The sequence below is a fragment of the Microtus pennsylvanicus genome, chromosome X (assembly GCF_037038515.1).
Source record: "Microtus pennsylvanicus isolate mMicPen1 chromosome X, mMicPen1.hap1, whole genome shotgun sequence".
NCBI lineage: Eukaryota > Metazoa > Chordata > Mammalia > Rodentia > Cricetidae > Microtus > Microtus pennsylvanicus.
Window position 1 is genome coordinate 54558700 of NC_134601.1, and position 23647 is coordinate 54582346.

Consider the following 23647-nt stretch of genomic DNA (forward strand, 5'->3'; position numbering starts at 1 on the left):
AATCTGTGTATCTCCATGTGGCTTTGGATTAACAGCTAAATTTCTGGCATGAATCAATGGAGGAGTAACATAGCTTCTCTCTGGCTTTGCTCTTCTTTATCCCAGCATTCAGTTTAGTTTTCCAAACCTAGCTCTGTTTCCATATAACTTACTATAGGCCCATACAGTTCCTTTTTAACAACATAGAGAGGGGAATCCCACATCATCACATATTCACCGATAGAAAGATATGTGCCATCTTTCTATGCCCTTATTCTGGGAATTGTTTGGCCACAAGAGATGTGTGTTGGTTTGGAATGTTTGGTTGTGGGAATGACAGTCATGGGATAAGAACACAGATCTTAATGGGGTCATCTCCTCATGCGTATATTAGACTCATATGTGCCCCCCTCTCCTGGAATGTGAAGCTGCAGTTGCTCTCTGTGGCCCCACAACAGGAACTAATTAGGAGCAATGGGCCCCCTCCTCACTGTTCTTAAGTCTCTACAGCAGAATCTTCCTTTGCATTTGTAGGGCTCTGATCCACAGGCCTACTTTGTGTAGCCAGGCACTGTAAGTTTCTCAGGACTATACTAAGAGCCTGACTGAAATCTGTGGTAGTATCCCAGGCAGTCTTTCTCACCAGCTCCAACTCACACACACCCCAATGAATCTACCTTCCTTCTAGGTCCTGTATATCTCCCTAATACAGCATCTACCTTGGTGCTTATAATCCTAGCACCAGAGTTCCCAGTTCCTCTTTGAGTGGAAGGATGTTGTCTCAAGGTTTCTGTCACTTTGACAAAACACCATGAAAATGGAAGTTGGGGAAGAAGGGTTTTATTTTATGTACACTTCAGCATTGCTGTTAATCACTCAAGGAAGTCAGAACAGCAACTCAAACAGGGAAGGTTCACAGAAGCAGGACCTTACGAGGAGGCCATGGAGGAGAGCTGCTTACTGGCTTGCTTTCCATGGCTTACTCAGCCTGCTTTCAATAGAACCCAGGACCACCAGCCCAGGAAGGGCACCTTACACTGTAAGCTGGGCTCTTGCCTTTTGATGAATAATTGAGAAAATGACTTTGAGTTGGACCTCATGAAGGCATTTCCTCAACCGGAGGCTTCTTCCTCTCTGATGACTCTAGCCTGTGTCAAGATGACACACAAAACCACCCAGTACTCATTATCTGTCCTCTGGAAACTCTTGCTATAGGGATTCACATCCTCCATCTCTCTGCAGTGCCTCTACAATCAACAAAACTTCCTAATACAAGGCTATACTGCAACCAGTCTATCTGCCCGTCCTCTTTCACACCAAATTTCTAGATGTGTTTCCTCTGTACACAGCCCTGTTTACCCATCTTCTCTATTGCAAAGTCCAGATTCCCCCCTTACCGGTATTCAGTTTGGAAAGAGGCTTTAACACATCCTGCTGCACCCCCTTTTCTAGAGTCTGCCATATCTACAAGGTGTCACAGCATCAAAAGCAGCTCACACCTTGGCCACTTTCTCACAGGTAATGTACTGAACACCATGACATACACCACCATGCTAATGCCACCCTGATGTGTCCTCCCTGCCGGAACTCAGGCATAACCCTCTTTATAGGCTTTCCACACTGCCTCTCCTCCAATCACCCTTGGGCTAACACAGCCCATTGCTCCCTACATGCTCTGAAGTCTGCATCCTATGTCTTCCACTAACCTGGCCTCGTGCATCTACTGAGAATCCTTTGCCTCTCCTGCCTGACCTGGGAGGATCGATCAATATGCCTCTTGTGCATCTTGGTCTAGGTGGGGGAGCAAAGAAGTAGCCTCTTTCTAATGGGCATGGGATGGGCTCTTGTGTTTCCTTTGAAACAGTAGGACCTGTGTCAGGAGAACTCCTAGTACCATAACTGTGCCATTGAAAGGAGGGACAGTGAACAGACCTGGGGGCAGCCTAGGTCACTGGTCACACTCCCCTCTGATAAATGCTCAGAAAGTAGTCTTTTTGTATTTATTGCATTACAAGAGTGAACTTGTAGATTTGGGGGAAACTCTGATTTTGTCGTGAACAAACTTCTCACAGGGGACTTGTCCTGTTCCTGTTCTTAGGTGTTTGTTCCCACAGGGTCGAGTTAAGGTGAGGATGGTACAATGTGACAACAGAGAAGAATATATGTCTGTGTGAGGATTGCCATCGGTCTTGAGAAACTTTTGTGACTTGTGGAGTAGTAAAGGTGACTCAGGGTTTGTTCCCTTTCTTTTATCTTCTGTTAAATATTTTCTCAATAATGGACATCCACACCTTACAGACCTCCAAAAAGGACCTGAAATATTTTGAATACACAACTCTTTATTCCTGAAGGGATAAGGTGTCACAGCCATCAGAAGGTGTCAGTGACACCTGAAGATCCTGTCTTCATCTGGGGCCTGGACAGGATGATGCTTCAGGACTCCTACAAAAGCTTTACTGAAATGTGTCCTGGCCATCAGCAGATTCACACTGGAGAATCTGAGACTGCTGATGTTGCCTGTATTGGGCTCTTCTTTTCTTAAACCAGCTCTGCAATAACATGGTGAAAGAGATGGCTTTAGTGTATTCAAGTCAGTATCACATGTGGAAAACACAAATCTGTATAACATTAAATGCCAGTGAGGCTTTAGATTGACCAGACTTTTCTAACCAAGGAGGCACAAAACCCTCAGCAACCACAGCCCTGGAAGTCAGAATTCAGAACAACCGGAAATGGGAAATTCGTTAGCTAGTACCTTTCCTCTCTTATGTCCTTTCAAGGAAATGGGAAAATATGACTCTAAGAAAGAGATTGGGGATCAGTAAATCAGGGTATGGAGAAGACCAGATATCAAAAGGTTTTCAGGGATTACCATCTATACACTCTCTGCCAAGGACAATGTACCTCATCATGCCCTTGAATTATCTGGCTTACTTGAACTACAGCTTAGAATAATTATATGTTCTTCAACTCCCTAGAAAGTCACACCCCACTGCATCCATTCTTGTCTATGTAATTCTCATGATATATGCCTATAATAGAAAGGATGGGAGAGTTCATATTGGCCTTGAATCAATGTTAACAAAGGCTAAACGGGTCCCAATTCTGGTTCTGTTTAAATAGGTGCAGGAACAGCTGAAACAACTGCCATAGATTATTCAAATTTGATTTTTTAAGATGATCCCAAGATTTCTGACCTAAGTTGAAGAGCCAGAAAGCTGAATATATTACTTATTTCTTTTTCTGTCTGACCGTGTACTGTTTTATCCATGAAAGATCTACAAAAATGCAGGGCCCTTGCTGGGTGACTGCGGAGGTTTCTGTGTCCTCCCATAGAGGCCTCTTATCTCCTATGCACAAGAAAGGAAGCTGCTGGGAAGTGATGGGCCAATGCCTGGGCCAAGTCTGGTTTTCAGCAGGCTTCCTGAAAATTCAGCAGCCTATTGGTCTAAGAGAGAAGAATGAAGATGAGGTGGTAGGAATGGTCTGCCAGTGCCCTGGAGTGCATGCATGAGTAACTGCTTTTTAAATAAGTAGAGGAGTGATGTGGGAGTATCATATATCAATCTGTTGATTTCATTGGTTAAGTAATAAACAAACGACTTGGCCTCATAGCTTAGAACATAGGTGGTTGGAGCAAACAGAACAGAATGCTGGGAGAAAGAGGAAATGAGCTCAGAGACTCGACAGCTCTCCTCTCGGGAGCTGACGCCTCAGCAGAGACGCCATGCTCCCGGCTCCTGAGCAGACAGACACGATGAAGCTCCGACCCAGGATGGACATAGGCTAGAATCTAACCGGTAAGCACACCTAGCTGTGGTACATAGAATATTAGAAATGGGCTAGTCCAGGTGCGAGAGTTAGCCTAGAAGCGGCTAGATAGAAATGGGCCAAGCAGTGATTAAAGAATACAGTGTCCGTGTAATTATTTCGGGGCATAAGCTAGCCATGTGGATGGCTGGGGTGCTGGGGACGCAGCCCCGCCGCTCCTATTACTACAGATGGTGTCTAGACGTGATGGACTAAATCCACTTAAAAACCTGAGACGGCTTAAAAATAAGTGAGACAGAGTTTAACACAGATTTTTGCTGTTTGTTGGTGGCGTGCTATAGAGAGATTTCCTGATTCGGCAACAGCAGCATAAAAAACACTGCGTTATTTTAAAGCGTGGCTTCCTGGGGCTGTGCTGCCAGCGTGAACTCTGGCTTTAAAGCATTTCAATGGATTTTATGGGACTGGATGTTTGTGTTCCCACTTGGGATCGAAAGGAGAGTGTTCTGAGACTGTGCTGATGGCTCAGCACTCCTCGCCTGCACCTGGGCAGACTGCAAAATCAGGCTTAGGCAGGCAGAAGAGCATGGCGGATTCCCGCTGACATACAGAGACCTGTTTTCACACTACACAGTGCTCTGCATGTCAGATTTGGTTGTAACTTGGATAAAAAGAGTTTCTGTGCTGCACGCTCAGTCTCAGAATTAAACTGCTGAGTGCGGCTCCAATGTAGACTTGCTGTGTGCTGGAACTCTGCGCAGCTCAGAGGCACCAAATGGATCTGAGGCAGGAGCGACTGACTGCTCCATGCTGAACTGTGCTGGTCAGAACTACCATAATTATTGTGATAACAGCGCAGTTAAGGTTTCGAATGGGCAGGACACAGGCAGTACCGTATTACCTGTACATGGTGCAAATTAAGTTTTTAAGAACTGCTTAACATTTTAAGAAATGCTCCTGGATAGTAAAAAAATGTTACAGATTCACAATAAAACAGATTCAGACATAAAAGACCACACTGTTGGATGAATGTACGTAGGCTTGAGAGAGAGAAGAAAAAGAATATAAAGAATAAAGTTAATGTCTTAAAAAGAAAAGGGTAAAGTCTTTAAAGAGACAGAGTACAGATAGTTAAGAGATTAAAAGAAATAAAGAAAAATAAGCCACGTAAAAATGGAAAATTCACAAAGAGTCTGGATTGTGTACATTGTGCTTTCTTTAAAATTTTTGACTGTAAAGGAGCTAAGTACAGAGAGACATTTCATTACATGGGCTGCCAAGCTAAACCAGAATGGATATAAGGGTATTACGATTTCAAAATTTGGGTCTAAGAATATGATGCTTCGGAGAGGGTCTTCTTTTCTTTTCACAGAGGACCAGACCCTGTGGATTTCTTCTATTCCAATTTGGTATGATAGACCATGCCCTCCTGAAAGGTTGTTGTGAACATCTTCAGAAAATTGCTTCGCTCAACTGCCAACTGAGATGAAACTAGCACACAGGTTATACCATTAAAGACCAAATTAACGATGCCCCCACTCAGCAGGAAGCAGTTTGGAGAGAAAAAAACTGTGCCCATGTTCCCAAATTATTGTTTATAAATGTTCTTTTACATTTAAAGGGGGATATGATATAGGTATGAATAATTTGCATTGGTATGGATTTTAAGGTCAATTTTGCTATATGTATATGTATTTCTGCTCTTGATTAAGGTATTGTGATTGTGTAATTCATTTTAAAAGTATAATGTATAATTAGAAAATATAGGTTGTTAATGGATAATCATCAATAATAGTAAAGCTTGTAGTCATGTTAGTTAGATTTTCTAGATATATAGAGATGTATTTCAATTAGATAGACATTCTTCAACTCCATCAAAGACTCCAGAAGGATATAATACTACCTAAGTAAATAAGAAAAAAGAAAACTCTAGAAATGACAGAGACATCTCGCTGCCTGTACAGTCACCCAAAGTTCTTTTGTACAGTTGGGGCATCCATCTTCAGCCTTCAGGCCCATAGTATCCAGCTGACATTTCCATGAAGCAGGGAATTTCAAAGGCAGTTCAGTCACTATCTGCTGTGTCCTGCAGAATGTCTTGCAAACTCTTTCATGAATCAGGAACCCCGAAAGACCATCTCACCTCTAGGCAAGTTCAGTAGTCCTCTCTCTGTGGGTTCTCTGTGTCCAGTTTATGCAATAGTCCAGGCAAGAGCAGTTTCTTGCCCAAATGGCTATCAAACTCCATAATGATCCTCTTCAATGCCCATCTTCTTCTTGAAGTAGATTGGTGCTGCCAGGAGCAGACATGTCTCATTGTCATGAAAAACCCTAAGTTATTAAAACATTTAAAATGCCATATTCTATAAGTTTTGAAAGATATGAAGAATGCCTATCTAAAATATATATATGTACGTCTGGAAAATATTAACTAAAGCTAGCCATGAGGGCGGCCGGGTGCCTGGAACGCAGCCCCGCCACTCGTATTTCTACAGAGGAGAAAGGACTGGGGGATGATGAGGAAAGGAAAGTGGAAAGGGTACGTGAGGGGACAAGAATAGTCGATAGAAAGAAGAAAGAAAGCAGAAGATAAGAGAATGGGAAGAGGAAAAGGAAGGGAGAGAGAAAAGCTCAAAGGAAGGAAAGAAAGAAGACATGGATCAGGATATTGTTATCAATCTCTGCTGACCAGATCTCAATAGCTTAGTGTCACCATTAACTGGACCGTTGATTCTTGTCCTGATCAGACTAACGGTGGAACCCTGCATCTTCACCTGCATGGCCAACGGCCTCAAACAGAAAATAAACTCATTCAAGTTACTGGTTTCTAGAAACAACTATGCCCTCCTAGAACGGGAAGAATCAATGATTTGACTCATGCCTTCTAATCTAGTGGGAAATGTGACAGGTTAAGCCAGGGAAGAGGTTACTCCATCTTCTATTGTCATTGAGGCCATTTCAGGTAGAAATAGAATTTGATCTCTGTAAATGAAAATCCCACAGGAAGTTAATTAAATCTATTCTAGAGACCAAAGATCAGGGATATTCTAATTAACTTAGCTGTGGTTAAAGTACCTGTTTGTATGAACCCTTCCGCCAGGTAACTGCTTATCTTAACTTCGGTAAACAGCTTGATTCAAACTGCTTACTTCTGCACAGGCATCTGCATCTGCTGAGCTAGATGTTAGGACATCTAGGTTTTAAGATGCCCTCACAACCCCCTTGTTCTGGACACCTGGTGCCATGCCTACATGCCCAGATACCTGGGTGTCATCCTTTTCAGCTGGAATAAAGACTTTCCATTAGCTATAGACTGTGTGAGTGGCCATCTCTGCTCACAACTATGGAGTGCCCTATCCTAAATGGAATGTGTTCATAACCTCCTCCCTTCAAGGCTCAGGGATCAAAGCAGAAGAGGAAGAAGAAAAACTAAAATATCCAAATTTGGTAGATGACTCTAAAAGAACAAAAATCTATTTTCTGTACAAAAGGTCAAAAACCAAAATGAACTCAGCGCACTTCAACAATACATGTGCTTGTACTGCATTGTATGGAACCTCAATCCTAACTCCCAGTGGGGCTCCATACAAGGGGCCCATGTCAGGAAGGACAAGGGGTGCTCTGAGATTCACCACTTAGGATAGTGGGATACCTGCTTCCTACCTCCCCTTAACTGTCAGAAAACAATCTACTTCTTTCCCAGGCTCCTCCTCCTCCTCCTCCTTCATTCCCCTCTCCTCTTTCTCCCTCCAGCATCTTCTTCTTCTGTTCCAGTGTTTCTGGATCTACTCTGGCATATTTTTCTTTATTAAAACACATAATTTCTCTGCGGTAAACCACTTTACTCCCATGATTTCAGGTCACAATTTATAGATGGACAGCTTCTTATTGCTCCAGCACCTTAAGCAGGTGGGGTGATTACAAGAAATCACACTTGCCAAAAGAGTGTGCAAAGTAACATCCTATCACCAGCTCAAACAAACAAACAAACAAACAAACAAACAAACACTCTTCCCAAATTGACTTGGGAGAGCTAACACTACTCCAAGGGAGGCCTGCACAGAGATGTACTTTTGGGATCTATAGGAATAGGGAAATGAGCCAATTCAGACAAATCATTCAGATATCTTGGGACTCCCTGCTTCCATTGTGTAGGTTATAGGGGTAGGTCACTGTCACTTATGGACTTTTGCCCTCCCCCTATTCCATGCCTTCTAAAGTTTTCTGGGCTCAGGATAAAGGCAATGTTCTCAATGAGAGTTGTAGCTTGATAATTATGCCCTACTTTTGCCCAACATGAAGGGCATCCTGGGCTCTGTTCTTCTACAAGGAGATCAAAGTTTTTAGGATGTACCTCCACTCAGGAATGTGATCTGCAACAATGTGGAGAACAGTTTAAAAAAACTGTCTCCTCCTTAATACATAGCCAGCCATGGAAATACAGTCACAGTTACCTGTTAGATCTCACCATCCTCTGAGACTCCTAGGGAATAAGAGTCCATTATATTGGGAAGTTCTCAAACTGCACATCTTTGAGTCCATGTCCTTTCTCCCCTGCCTGCCCCTCCTATTATGTGGATGTATAGTCTAAAGAAGACCAACTAAAGGACCAGAAGGCATGAGGGGAACTCAAAACTACCAACAAGATGCCTCCATGAAATCAATCAAAGCCCCAGTGTGATGGGAGGATGCTGCTTGTTGGTTCCCAGCCCCCCAGTTAGCTTACCCCCAAAATAATCACACAGGAACTATATTAATTAAGTCACTGTTGGCATATTAGCTCTAGCATATTATTGGCTAACTCATATATTAATTTAACCCACTTTTATTAATCTGTGTTTCTCCATGTGACAGTGGCTTATGAGCAAATTTCGCCATGTCTGCCTCTAGCATTGGGTCCATGGCTTTTCGCTCCGACTCTGCCCTTCTTTCTCCCAGTATTCAGCCTCGCTTTCCCTACCTACCTAAGTTCTGCCTTGCTATAGGTCCAAAGCAGTTTCTTTCTTCATTAATGGTAATCATTGTACACAGAGGGGACTCCCACATCACCAGTGGCAAACTCATGTGTGTACACATTAGGTCAGAGTCCCCCATGTTTTATTACTAAAGCCTATCTATTATGTTTATAAGAGGAAAGGGGAAATAAGAAGGCTTTGGGAATGTCACACTGAAGAATATACAAACAAAAGAACAGGAGTGTTTTCTCTTTTCTTGTATGCTGTGTCCATGCTCTCTAGAGCTGCAGTGCATCGGCCTCTGGAGCTGTAGTGCATCAGCCTCTCTGAAGCTGCAGTGCATCAGCCTCTCTGAAGCTGCAGTGCATCATCAGCCCCTCTAGAGCTGCAGTACATAGGGCTCTGCAGTATATCAGTCTCTCTGGAGCTACGATTCATCAGCATCTCTAGAGCTGCAGGGCATCTGTGTCTCCAGAGCTGCTTCACATCAGTCTCTGGGACTGCAGCACTTCTGTCTCTCTGGAGCTGAAGTACAGGGTCCTGTCAGCTCGAGAGGGGGAGAATGCCTCACTCCTTCAGCTTTTCTTTTCCAATTGCTCTTCCTCTCCACCCTGGAGAAAACTCCCTCTCCTCTCCCAGTTTTTCCCACCTGAGCCTCGTCGTACTCTAGTTTACACCTCATGGGGTTTGGATGCCAGCACTCAGGGGCTGCTAGGCAGGACTGCTATTCTGCACAAGCTACTGCTGCAGGTAGGGAGTTTGCCTACATCAAGACTGCCCGATTCTTGCTGAAGGAAGTTAGCATGAATAGCACTCTGCACTGCCTTTCTCCTTTCTCATTTGCTATGGAGCAGTCAGTTTCTCTGGGCTCATGGCCTCAGCTTTTATCCCATGATCTAAACATTAGTCTTTACTGTCTGGAGGAAAGAAATTCATTTGAAAATAAGATAGCTACAGCTCTTCCTAAAAGTGAGCTCTATCTTTTCCCACATTCCAAAAATCCCACATGTTCAACATAGTCTCCTTTAAAGGAAAAGAATACTTTCAGTTTTCAAGTTAGTCAACAGAAGACACACTTGACCGTGGCTTGCCACTTTTGCTATTTATGTATTTGCAAACACATAAAAACTGGCAAAGGTGTGTGATCTGCATGTGTATCTATGTGCAAATGCACACTCGTGCATGCAGAGGACCAAGGTCAGATTCATGCATCTTCCTAGCTTGCTCCCCACATGATTTACACTGGCAGGGTTGTCCATGAATCTCAGCTACTGAGCTAATCTAGATCTCCCTAAGGATCCGCAGTCTCTGCCTCCTTAATAAGAGATTCTGACTACAGGTGAGCTGACACCTGCTAAACTTTATGCTGAGGGTCCCAACTCAGATCCTCAGTCTCATGTGGCAAGACCTTTATCCTTCGGGCCCTCTCCTCAGTACCAACCTGCATTTTGACTTTCAATAACATCCCCTGATCCCTTTCTCTTTACTCGATTAAATTAAATGGGCTCAATGTTATTCTTTTTGTTTAATTATAACAAAATTAACCCTTTAAAGCTGTCAGCCACATACATATCATAACACTGACATGACAATTTTGCATTGTTTTTAGATAACCAAAACACAGCATGGGGGAACATGAAGGTTCAACTTTGCTGCTTTCTACATTGGCTTTCCACAAACTTACAAAGGTGAAGGCCAACCATGTGCACTTGTGAGTGTCTTCCCACATGACTCTTGGACAAATTAAACACAGGTTAGCTATGAAACACTAATTTCTCTCTGGTCTCACTTAATCCACACTTATCACTAAGTGTTTATTTGTTGAAACAGAGCCCTGTTTTTCCCCTACTACTTGCTACATCAATTAGAATGTCCCCAAGGTCACTTAGAGTCCTACTACAACAGTACACATAAGTTCCCTGAAATGACCTGAGTGTCCGGACTTCAGTATTAATCACTGTACACATACCAGTAAACATTAATGTTTTCATATGTGCATGACCATATAATACTCAATGCTGTCTATATATATGATGTTCCCATACTGATTATAAGTGTTCTGTGAATCTCAAATCCCTGAAAGACATTTGAGGAAATGTTCAACATCCTTAGTCATCTGAGAATTGCAAATCAAAACAACTCTGTGTCCCATCTTACACCTGCAAGAATGGCCATGATCAAAACACAGATGACAACTTATGCTGGGGAGGATGTGGGGTAAAGGGAACACTCCTGTATTGCTGGTGGGAGTGTAAACTTTACAGCCACTTTGGAAGTAAGTATGGCGATTTCTCAGAAAATTAGGAAACAATTCACCTCCAGACCCAGCAATACCACTGTTGGTTATATACCCCCAAACACTCAATCACACCACAAGAACATCAGCTCAATTATGTTCATAGCAGCATTATTCATAAGAGCCAGAACCTGGAAAGAACCTAGATGGCCCTCAACTAAAGAATGGATGAAAGAAAAATATACATTTGCACAACAGTAAAAAAAATGACATCTTGAAATTTGCAGCCAAATGGATGGATCTAGAAAACACCATATTGGATGATGTAACTCAGACCCACAAACACAAATTTAATATGAATCACTAATAAGTGGTTTTTAGTCATAAAGCAAAGAAAACCAGCAATCCCAGGGAACTGATAAAACAAAGAGGACCCTGTGAGAGGCATAAATGGATCTACATAGGAATTAAAAAAAGACAAGATCTCCTGAGTAAAGTGGGAGTGTGGGGGTTACAGGAGAGTGTAGTCGGGAAGAAGGGAAAGGGAAGGAGGAGCAGAGAAAAATTATAGCTCAATAAAGAAAATCAAATATGATAAAAATGATAAAAATTAGAAATGAGCTTTTTAAAATTTTTTTCAGTCAAGAGACTCTGCTGTTTCAAATAATGGGAAAGAACAGTTAATGGGTACCCGTTCCATTTTTAACTCTGGACAACTTCAAGACTCAGTGCTCAGTTACTATTATAACCCAGACAAGGACACCTCTCACCCACGCATGCTTTTCATAATGGGTACAAGAACATGGACCATGTCCTGAAGCAGAATGCCCTGCCCAAAGTCTTTTTGGATTTACTGACCCGCACTCTGGATTCTCCCAGGAACAAGCGCTTTGCAAGGTCCTTCCTGTGAGAAGAAGATGGAAGGTGAAGCTGTTAGTGAAATACAGCATTTCAGCTTGGCAAGATGAAAGTCATTTCTGGAGATGAATCACACCCAACACAAAACCATGTAGAAATGGTGAGCTCTAAAGTATGAAAGTGGCTTTCCATTGATCTTTATTTTATTGCAAAAATAACCACATTAATTTACACAAGGTGGATATGCTGTACTAGTACAGGGATTGCTTAGAAACCAAAAGATCTTGAGTTCAGTTTCCATTATAAAACATGGGTCACAAAGAAGAAGAGAATAAAAAAAGAAAACTTACAAAGAAATTGAGAGGCACCAAACATTTTATAGAATCAACACTGTGTGTGTGTGTGTGTGTGTCTGTGTGTGTATTGATTTTACCACACAAAACATCCTTCCCATACCCAGCAACTAAACAAAGACCTCGTGCTTGGGCTCAAAGCAGATAGGGCCCATAGTGTGAAGAACATACCTCCTAATGAGATGCTGATGGATGGGAGCTGGAACAGCTACTGAAACAAGTCACATACCTTATGATCTCATCAGGGTACTTAGTTTTTTCAAAAACATCTTCCAACTCATTCAGCTGCCTGGGTGTGAGACCAAACTGGATCCGTGGCCTTGTGCGCCGGACCTGTGGCACTCTGGCAGCAGCCACGTTCTCCTGCTCCCTCAACTGTGGGTTTCTGTACCCTTGGTGGTTCCCATGGCTCTCATGCCTGATGTCATCACCAAGGTAGTTGAAGTTAGCAACGTGGGTCACATCATCCTTGCGGTGTGGGATGAACTGGTTCTTTGGTTTCCCTGAACCATTTTGAGACCCTTCTCCAAAGAAGACACTTTCTGTTGCTGCAGTGGCCTCGTGTTCAAAATCAAGGCTCACCTCAATCTCATTTACATCCAGTTTGTAGAAATTGGGCTCCACATGTTGGGATTGGAAAGCCATGATGAGACCTAAAAGAGAGTAGTGTCATCTCCATAAATGCTTGGTGGATTGAAATGACTTTGCAGCATGTGGGTTTTAGCAAGATTCACATCTGTCCTCTTTCCATCCCACAATCCCTATAGGAGATACATGCCATGTGAAAGAAGCTCTAGGGAGCATGTGCTGAATGTAACCAAATTGGAATCCAACCAAGTCCACCAAAGCCTTGAGGAATGATGTGAGGAGCAAGAAAGCTGTTGCACTTGCACAAGTAGGGATGAGGAAACGCATTTACACCGAGCACATGGCCTCTGCGTGAACCTCTGGAGAACTCTAGCTTCTGTATCTCAATGGGTGCACACTGCAAGATCTGGGAATTAAGTGGACATGGTTATGTCAGCTAGTGTTTGTCCCAGTTTCCTTGAGAGGACATTGAAAACACACCAACACTGTCCTCTACCTGAAGGAGTGTCATGCTTGTGAAGTGGAGTTTATGTAGCATTCTGGGGGGACAAGTCACTGCAAAACACTGGACGTCACCAATGAAACAATGAAAATGCTCCAGATGGTTTATTGGGAATCTCCATCAGAGTTACTGTACGATGTCCTGCCCAGTACTTCTCATGTCTGACTGGGGTGACACTGTGTGGGTCTCTGCCCTTTTCACAGTGTCAGCAAACTCCTGAAGCTTGAAAGTGCTCTCAACAGTACTTAAGCTGAGAAATCACCATATATACAGTAAGTATACAAAAGTGAAATAACCTCGGGCTAGCTTTCATTCAAACAATTAATATTCTCAAAAAATTTCCTCAGTGGGCTGAGATGTTGGAAAATATCAAGAGGATCTCATTAAGAAACTGCAATCCTTCACCCAGCGACTGATGGAAACAGATGCAGAACTACAAACACTGGTGAACCTCAGAGAATCCTGTGGAAGAGGTGGAGAAAGGATTGTGGGAAACAGAGAGGCCAAGGGCACCAACAGAGAAACCACAGAATTTACTAACCTAGGTCCAGAGAGGATCACAGAGACTCGGCTGCAATTCAGGGAGCTTGCAAGGGACTGACCTAGGCCCTCTACCCATGTTTTATAGTTGTGTAAATTATAGTCTTGGTCTTCTGATGGGGCTCCTAACAGTAGGGATGTCTCTGATCCTGTGATCTGCTTTGGGAACCTTATCCTCCTACTGGATTGTATTATTCAACCTTAACAGGAGATGACGTGCCTAGTCAACTTGATATGCCACAGATGGCTGATATACATGGGAGACCTGCTCTTTTCTGAAAAGAGAAGAAGTAGATGGGGGGAAAAGGGAGGTTAGTAGAAGTGTCTGGGAAGAGAGAAAGATCGGAGAGGAAATGTGATTGGGAAAATAATTAATAAAAAGAAAACTAGAGTTTACATTGCTTTTAAAATTAATATTAAGGGGATTGGTTAAATGTTAAGGGCACTACATGTTCTTCTAGATGTCCTGAGTTCAATTCCCATGAACCACATGGTGGATCACAACCATCTATAATGAGATCTGGTGCCCTCTTCTGGCGTGAAGGCATGCATGCAGGTAGAACACTGTACACATGAAAAATAAACCAATCTAAAAATTAATATTAAATTTATTGAAGTTACAGGTTAAGAAATCACAAATTGTGATTGTCAGATTTTTTAAAAATCTTTTTTAAATACAAGGTCATTATTAGTTGGTATGCTTGTACTTATGCATGCCTACAGGGGGCACTGGATCTCCTGAAGCTCTACTTAGAGATAGATGGTTACCGAGGTGGATCCTGGGAACTGTACTCTGGTCCTCTGAAAGAACAACAAAATCTCTTAGCCATTTAGTCGTCTGTCCACTCTCCTCACACAAATGCATCCTTTTTCTTTCTTCCTTTTAATTGTAGAATCCTAGAGCGCTGTGATATCAGGAAAGCTAGTAAGATTCCTAAGGAAGTTCTAGTGCAATTATTTTGACTTATAAATGTGAAAATCAATGTCCGTAAACAGGAAATCATTGTCAAATACCCGTAGAGTTAGTAGCTAAGTCAATTAGGATTGCTGAATTTATTTGTTATGTGAGTATGGACCTATACCATTTTGTGCATGTCACAGCACATGTTTGAATGACAGAAGACAACTTGGGAAAATCAGCTCTCTCTTTCAATCATGCACATCCCAGAGATCAGGCTCATGTTATCTGTGGGGCAGGAGATCCTTCTGTTTATGTGCTCCTTTCATACGTAAAGGAATAAAGAAACTCCCTTGGCATTTTGATAGGACAGTACTTAGGTAGGCAAGGAAGACAGAACTGAATGCTGGGAGGAAGAAAGCAGAGTCAGAGAAACACCATGGAACTGCCACCAGAAATAGATGTGCTGTAACCTTGCTGGTAGGGCAAGACCTCATGGAGTTATACAGATTAATAGAAATGGATTAAATTAATATAGGACTTAGCCAATAATGCTGGCTATTTGTGGCATACACCTTTCATCCCAGCACTCGGAAGTCAGAGGCAGACAGATCTCTGTGAGTTCAAGACCAGCCTGGTCTACTACAGCTCTATCCAGGACAGTCTCCAAAGCCACAGAGAAACCCTGCCTTGAAAAAGAAAGGTAGCCAATAAGAAGTTAGAGCTAATGGGCCATGCAGTAATTTAATTATTACAGTTTCTGTGTGGTTATTTCATGGATAATCTAGCTGGGTGCCTGGGACAAACGAGCAGTCCCACTCTGAAACTATTGGTGCTCCAACATGGTCATCTAAATCCATTTAAAACCTCAAAGTTGAAAAAAGAATTATAGACTAAAGAAATATAGAGTTTAACATAACTTCTTTGTGTTTGCTGGAGGTGTGCCACAGCTCCTTTAATAGAGATTTGCTTGACTCAGCAGAAGCAGCAGAATAAGAGCCCTGCCCTTTTAAAATGCAGCTTCCTGGGCCATGTTACCAGTACAGCCTCTGGCTATGGAGCATTTCAATGGCATTTATGGGCCCAGGTGTTTGCGTGCCCCCTCGGGCACTATACCCACAGCTCAGCTTTCCCCACCTGGGCAGACAGAGGGATCAGATACACTAGGCTTACAAGGCCTGAGGGCATGGTGGTTTCCTGCTGAAGTACACATAAATATTTCAAGGCCATCTAGTGCACTGCATGGCACATTTAATTTTTACTCAGAAAAAAGGGTTTATATGCTGCATAGTGCTACCCAGAGTTTAGGTGGTGAGGACGGCTTCCACACAGCAGTCTTAGAGCTGAGGTGAACTATCTTCACCATATTTAAAGCCTGAGAGAGGTGGAGTCAGCACCCAGAACCACTGAGACCGTGCTGCTTAGCATTTTCAGAAACAGTTCTGATCAGAAAAGAATTAGATACACAGTAGGACAGAATAAAAAAAGAACTATATAAATGGGTCATAGTGTTGGATAAATGTATGTAGGCTTGGAAGAGAAAAGAAAAAAGACTATAGAGAGTCATAAAATAAAGCTTTTAAATGGGGGGGGGTAAAGTCTTTAAAGAGACCAAGTACAGATAGTCACAGATTCAATAGAGAAAAATGAGCCATGTAAAAAGGAAAATTCACAAAGACTCTAGATTATGTATAGTATTATGTTTTCTTTGAATTCTTTTGACTGTGAAGGAGCTAAGTACAGAAAGACATTTCATTGTATGGGCTGCTAAGCTAAATAACATTTATATTATAAAGGTATCTTGACTTCAAAATTTGAGTCTAAGGATATGGTGCTTTGGAAAAGAGGTTCTTTTCACAGAAGATGAGAACCTGTGGATTGCTTCCAGACCAATATGGTTTGATGCATCAAGGCCCCCTAAAAGGTCACAATTAATACCCAAAAATACCTTCAAAAATTAATCATAAGTTCAGAGTCCATGCCCAGTCTCAAAGAACTCAGGAGAGTCTGGATGTCAGGCTTTTTTCCTCAATGACCTCAAGATTGATAGCAGTGAGACAAAAGAACACTGTGTCGTAAAATTGAAGGAACATTCCAGTGAGTCTGAGGTGATAGACATGGCTGCATAGACAGGACTGTGAGGGAGAGCAGTGGGAGCGGGACACATCCTGAGAGAGAGAGAGGAAGCTGAGAATGTTCAGGAGTAGGGTGGAGAAAGGGCTGCACCCTCATGGAGTGAAGGGAGGTAAGGAATGTGTCAGGAGGCAGAGGGAGACAAATATCAAGACTCAGATGTGTGATGTCAGAAGCATGAAATGAGCCAAGGAGTGGGGAATAAGGTCTGAGCTCATCCCTTGCTCAGGCCATGAGCATGGTGCGTATCCCACAAACATAAGGACAAGGAACATTAGGAATATTAGGGCAATATTCTCCCAGCCCTGGAATCACAAGCTGAAAGCATGAAGTCCCAGGGATTCTAGACTGACACCAGGTTACCTGTGCTCCTGGCCACTTCCTCTTTCCATTATGTTCCATTGCTACAGCTACTATGGCAGGGCTCTTTGTTCCTGACAGGATTTACACTCATGGTCTCCCCGGTCATCCACAAACAGTTCATCATACAGAAAATGAACACATTGCCGGGCAGTGGTGGCACATGCATTTAATCCCAGCACTCAGGAGGCAGAGGCAGGCTGATTTCTGTGAGTTCAAGGCCAGTCTGTTCTACAAGACCTAGTTCCATTACAGGTACCAAAAGCTACATAAAAAGCCTATCTCAAAAATACATAAAAAAGAAAAAGTAAAGAAAATGAACACAACACATGCACACACTGACACACACACAAAATCACACAAATACACACACACATACACACACACTGGCTGTGGAAGGTATTGGAACCCTGGGTCCCAGAGTGCATGATGGGAAACCAAAAGTTGCAGATTTAGAACAGGAGAAGAACACTGAGCTATCCCCAGAGAAATGTAGTATCTGGGAGTTAATTGGGACCCCTGCCATCATCCTGGCTCTGACCACAAAGCACCTCCATGTCCTCTTTCATGCTCAGATGGACATCCATGCGTCAGCTCTCACTTAATTGTGCAGACTCCATGGCCTGAATGTGGTGAACAAAGCATTTGCCTCCGCAAAGCATGTCCTTTGGTCCTCTGCTATTGTCATGTGGGTTGAGGGGTTTTGTCCTTAGTAGAATCTGCCCCTCTAGACATGTCTGTTTCTGGTGTCAGCATTTTTGCTACAGGTTACAAATATATTTACTATCCCTAGATGAAGAGACGGTGTTTCTGTGACTAGGAACTGATGCTTCCATGGGCGAGAAGAAAGCCTTCGTGAACTAACAATGCGGTTCATGAACATGGATGGGGGATCTGGTCTCTGGTCATTCCAACTGTTATCAGGAATTTAATTGCAATTCTAATTTTCATATATAAACTCAGGTCTAATATTTTATATTTCTATAAGAAACAGTCAACAATGTTGTGCATGGTATCACATACCTATAATCCCAGCATTAAGAAAGTAAATGCAACAATACCACCACATATTTGAGGCTCTGCTGTTCAATGTAGAAACTTCCAGGTCAGAAAGCAATCCATAATGAGATCTTTTCTCAAACAAACAAACAGAATTTAAAAATCCTTGTGTAATATAAATGAATACAATACAGATAAACTACATTCTTGACTGTCTTGCCGGCTAGTTTTATGTCAGCCTGACACAAGCTAGAGTCATTTTGGAAAAGGAAACTTGAACTGAGAGAGTACCCTCACCAGATTGGCCTATAGTACATTATCGTTCCTTGTAATGAAATAAAATAAAATATGCTAAAAAGGTTTATCACATCGAAGTTGGACAAAGCAAACTAAGAGAAGGAAAAGAGCCCAGGAGTCAGATACCATTGGTTCTCACACTCAGGAGTCCCAAAAAACACTAAACTGAAAGCTATAGTTAATAAGTAGAGAACTAGCAGAGACACTGTAGTCCCTGAGCTTGCTGTCGCAGTCTCTGAGAGTTCCTATGAGCTGTTCTCAATCCACTTAGAGGGACTTGTTATCCTGGTGTCCTCCATCCCCTCTGGCTCTCACACCCCTCCTACCTCCTCTTCAATGGTGTTCCCTGAGCTCTGACGGGAGGGATTTGGTGGAGACATCCCATTAGTGCTGAGTATGAGGGACAATGAATTGGTAAAGTCACTTTGATTGGGCTATTTACAGTACTACAGAAGTCAGCAGCTTTCAGGCTGACGAGAGCTCTGAAAGTATTATCCTAGTGCTGAGACTGTCATTCAGGTAAGGTACTCTGATTGGGAGCAATGTCTGCCACTCTGCAGTGCACGTGTGGACCTCAGCATGGTGCTTCATGCATCCACCAATACCCACACTGCATGAGCTCTGTGTCCCACAGCATATGACCTGATCTCTGTTCCATTAGGGCACTTCCGGTTGTAGGCTGACTCCCAAAGCTTGGGGGGGGGTTACCTGAGCAGGGCTCCTGCAACAGAACTGGCTGACTTTCAATGCTTCCTCTGCCTTGTCCTTCTATCTAGCTGCTCTAGGTGTGAGCACTGCCAGTAACTCTGCCAGGAAGTCATCTCTTTGACACACTTGGTACAGTTGCTTTTGTGGCCTACTACATGTTTTATTATATCCATGAAAATGATGAGGCCGAACTCCGTTGCAAATATTAAGTGCCTCTCCCAAGCACAAGCCAAAGACAAACATCATAAGGTGTAATAAGGTGCAGCAACAGGGCTGAATCCATAGGGCCATCCTCCACCATTGTTGAATGGAAGGAGGTGCAAGGAAGAAAAGGTCCAAGCCAGAAAATGGAAGCTAATATAAAATCTATCTAGGTGGTGAGTTATTATGCTTTGTGGAAGACATCAAGAGCTTTGAGGATGTGCTTCCCAGGGGAAGGAAACTGTAGTTGCTGGTACACTGGTTTGTGAAGCTGAAGTAAAAGGATGCCAAAATTCTGCAAGTAATTCATGAACCCGGATGGTATCCCGGTCCTGTGCCATTGATGTCATCCCCATTCATGGTTTAGGAAGCTGTGAATGAAGCATTTCATTCAGGGTCCCAAGATATGTAGAGCTCAGTCTTTGGGATTTAGCTTCCTATTAGACAAAGCTGGCACTGCCCATCCCATTTTCTTTTTCTTATGCTGCTTCTTTCTTTGCCATCTACTCTCTTCTTCCTCTGAAGTTATAATCCAGAGGTCTCCTAGAAAGTGCTTGGTAGTCAGGGAGAGGGGGAAACTGTTCTGATGCCCATGTATAAATGTCAAGTATCATCCCATGATTCCATGTCAACAGAAAGATTCAGCTTCCTGCACTGGCATACTGCAGGCTCAGGGTCCCTGTCTCTTCATCTACACTGCCAAATCTACAAACAGTCAAGTAATCAACTTGTATAAACACACAAAATAAGGCATATGACACCTTTTCGGGAAAATAATCGGTGCCTGAGCTAACCACGGGGGGAAATGGGGAAGGGTCACTACCCTTCTTCCTGACAGATTCCCTAGGGTTTTCCCAGTTCTTGGAAGATTCAGCTCATTTTTAGATATAGTTTAGGTTTTATTTATGTGTATGTGTGTGTGCTTTCATGAGTAAGTATTTGTACATGTTTGTGGGTGTCTGCAGTGTCCAGAAAAGGACATTGTATACCCTGGAGCTAGAGTAATAGGTGGTTGTCAGCTTTCTTATGTGGGCTCTGGGAGCCGAACTCGGGTCCTTTATTAGAGCAGCAAGGGCTCTTGATCACTGAACCATCTATCTATCCAGTCCCCCATTGTGCGTTTTTAGAAAAACTTTGTTGTAATTGATTTAAAGACTTCCATCTTTGCACTTACTCAAAAGAAAACTCTTTCAAAAATCTAATGATTCACAGAGATTCCCAATAGAAAAAACATGAAATGATTCAAAGACATCTGCAGACAGGCACTGTGTTGAGCTCTGGGCGTCCCCCTGAGGAAGGGGAAGGGATTGTATGATCCAGGAGGTTCAAGGTCATGATGGAGGAACCAAAGGCACAGCTGATCTAAGCTTGTGGGACCACATGGGCTCTGGACCCACAGTTAGGGAGCTTGCATGGACCCGTCCTAGGCCCTCTATGTGTGGGACTATTGTGTAGCTTGCTCTGTTTGTAAGGTTCCTAGCTATGAGATCAGGACCTGTCCCTGGTGCTTAGCTGACTTTCTGGAACCTATTCCCCATGCTGGATTACCTTACCCAGCCTTTATACAGGGTTAAGAGCTTGGTCGTCCCTCAACTTGATGTGCCCTGCTATGTTCAAGTCCACGGGAGGCCTGCCCCTTTCGGGATGGAGACCTAGGAACAGTTGGTAGAAGGGAAGGGGTATAGATGGGAGTCAGGGAGTATGAGAGGTTGAGAGGAGAGGAAGGGAAAAAAACTGTGATCCCTATGTAAAATAAAGGGAAATGTTAATTTAAAAAGAGATTTTAGCCTCTTCCCCTGTATAAAGGACTGCAAGCCGTAATAAAGACATTAATGCTAAAAAAAAAATAAAGAGAAAAAAAAAAATTAAATGATTCCCTATTCTATATCTGTAAACAGATTTAGCCATTCATTTTATATCTATATTGTGTATACAGTGTAAAAGGATATGACTACTGATCCCAAAAATTCTTTTTTTATTAATTAATTTATTTATTAAAGATTTCTGTCTCTTCCCCGCCACCGCCTCCCATTTCCCTCCCCCTCCCCCAATTAAGTCTCCCCCCAGCCCGAAAAGCAATCAGGGTTCCCTGTCCTGTGGGAAGTCCAAGGAACCCCCACCTCCATCCAGGTCTAGTAAGTTGAGCATCCAAACTGCCTAGGCTCCCACAAAGCCAGTGCGTGCAGTAGGATCAGAAACCCATTGCCATTGTTCTTGAGTTCTCAGTAGTCCTCATTGTCCGCTATGTTCAGAGAGTCCGGTTTTATCCCAGGCTTTTCCATACCCAGGCCAGCTGGCCTTGGTGAGTTCCCAGTAGAACATCCCCATTGTCTCAGTGTGTGGGTGCAAAAATTCTAAGAGCAAGGAAAACCCTAAAGAATCGGTCAGGAAGAATGGACTGAACCTCCCCAACTTCCAACCTTGAATAACTCTGACACGTATTCTTTTGTTAAAAACGTGTCACATGCTATATGTCATAGGCCAAGTATTATTCTAAATATTGCCTGAATATTTGTGTGTTTACCTTCAGTCAAAGAGGAGTAAGGGACTGACCAAATCAATACCTCGGTGTTAAGAGCTGATGCAATTATTACACCTGAAATTTAACAGAAATTATTAAATATCTGAGGTGATTATAATTATTATTATTATTATGGCTTTTTGAGACATGATTTCTTTGTGTAACAGTCCTAGATGTCCTGGAACTAGCTCTTTTTTTTTGAATATTCAAGACAGGGTTTCTCTGTAGCTTTTGGTTCCTGTCCTGGAACTAGCTCTTGTAGACCAGGCTGGCCTCGAACTCACAGAGATCCGCCTGCCTCTGCCTCCCGAGTGCTGGGATTAAAGGCATGTGCCACCACCGCCGGGACAACTAGCTCTTTTTTTTGTTTTGTATTGTTATGTTTTTTTGACACTGGGTTTCTCCGTAGCTTTGAAGCCTGTCCTGGAACTAGCTTTTGTAGCCCAAGCTAGCCTAGAACTCACAGAGATCTGTTTGTCTCAGCCACTATTGCCCAGCCATGTAATAACTTCTTAAGCAGATCATTTTCCTTTTGGATGAGCACACCATTTGTTTTAATTGGACAGTGTCGTTAGCTAGAATTGTATTCCAACCCAGTCCCAAAACCTTGATGTTGTACTTGAAAAGCAATGTCTGGCTAGCATTCATTGTGCTAACAGGCACTCCTGAACTAGCAGCCACTAAAGCTGACTACGTCCACTTAGTTCTACACCCATTCTCTGAGCTGCTAGTGCTGGGTGGCAGGTGAGGGTCACAGAAATTTTTACATGTTCACTCGAGCATCCTGGAGTCAAGCGTGTGCCTCTCTCCCATGCTCCATTCCGATTGATCTTGCACTTCCACACAATCCACCCATCATCTCCTCCCTAAAACCTAGAAGGAACGGGCAGCATGCTGATACACATTAAAGCTCATTCTGGAAGCATGCCCTAGGAACAAGATTTAACTCCATGCTACCTTTTCTCACCCCCATCAGTCTCCCTCAGTTTCTCCTCATTTGGGCCACAACCATCATTTGTGAGCTAAAACAGACAGCACTTACCTCAGCAAGTGGGCACAAGGGCCAGTGCAGTCAGTCAGGACAGCAGTCAGTGACGGGCTCGCGAGTGTACAGCTTCTTCCTGCAAGCAAGTGCCTGGACGTCGTGCGTGAGGACCCTGGAGAACTGGGGAGCATGCGCGGACCTGCGCATTGACGCATTCACGTCATCCTTTGCTTCCGTCCTCTGGTTGTTTGGTCGGTAGCCCTGCCGAGATTCTAGACCTAGAGGTCAGTCATACCCGGAACGCGAGTGCTGTTTGAGGTCCACAGTTGTAGTTATGGAGCATAAATATTATACTCGGAAAGATTATGAGGAGGAAATAGTTTGTGAAAACGGAGTTGTGGCCTCCACGTCATCTGCGGCCATGGAGGCAGATGGTGGCCATAGCCACCCGGATTCTTCTTTGGAGCTTGACCTGGAAGAATTGAACACCTCACAGGCTGGTGTGGCAAGGATTCCTCAGCAGCACCAGGGTCATCAAAACCTCTTCCATTGCACACCGCGCCAGATCAGAAAAATGGAACGCGTCTTTAAAAAATCCCAGGACCCAGATTTGGCTGCCAGGTATGTGGTTTGGACCAAGAGCTCCGCAACCTCCCTGGCCTCTGGCTCATGTTGAGGTGCCTTTGGTTCTTTGAGGCCCTGTATTCCTTATCGTCCCTCTCCAAGTCACAGGGTTCTTCTCCTTTGGTGGTGGGCACGGGAG

The 23647-nt window shown here is 43.2% G+C and overlaps 1 protein-coding gene across 1 annotated transcript; it reads right to left on the reverse strand.

Annotated features, from left to right (window-relative positions):
- Nucleotides 1-2432: 2432 nt before the first annotated feature.
- LOC142841819 (rhox homeobox family member 1-like) lies at nucleotides 2433-12797 on the reverse strand. Its single transcript, XM_075958937.1, has 3 exons — nucleotides 12382-12797; nucleotides 11800-11845; nucleotides 2433-2528 (listed from the first exon to the last, which is right to left on the reverse strand). Exons 1-3 carry the CDS (start codon nucleotides 12795-12797, stop codon nucleotides 2433-2435), a joined length of 558 nt encoding a protein of 185 aa, XP_075815052.1.
- Nucleotides 12798-23647: the final 10850 nt, after the last annotated feature.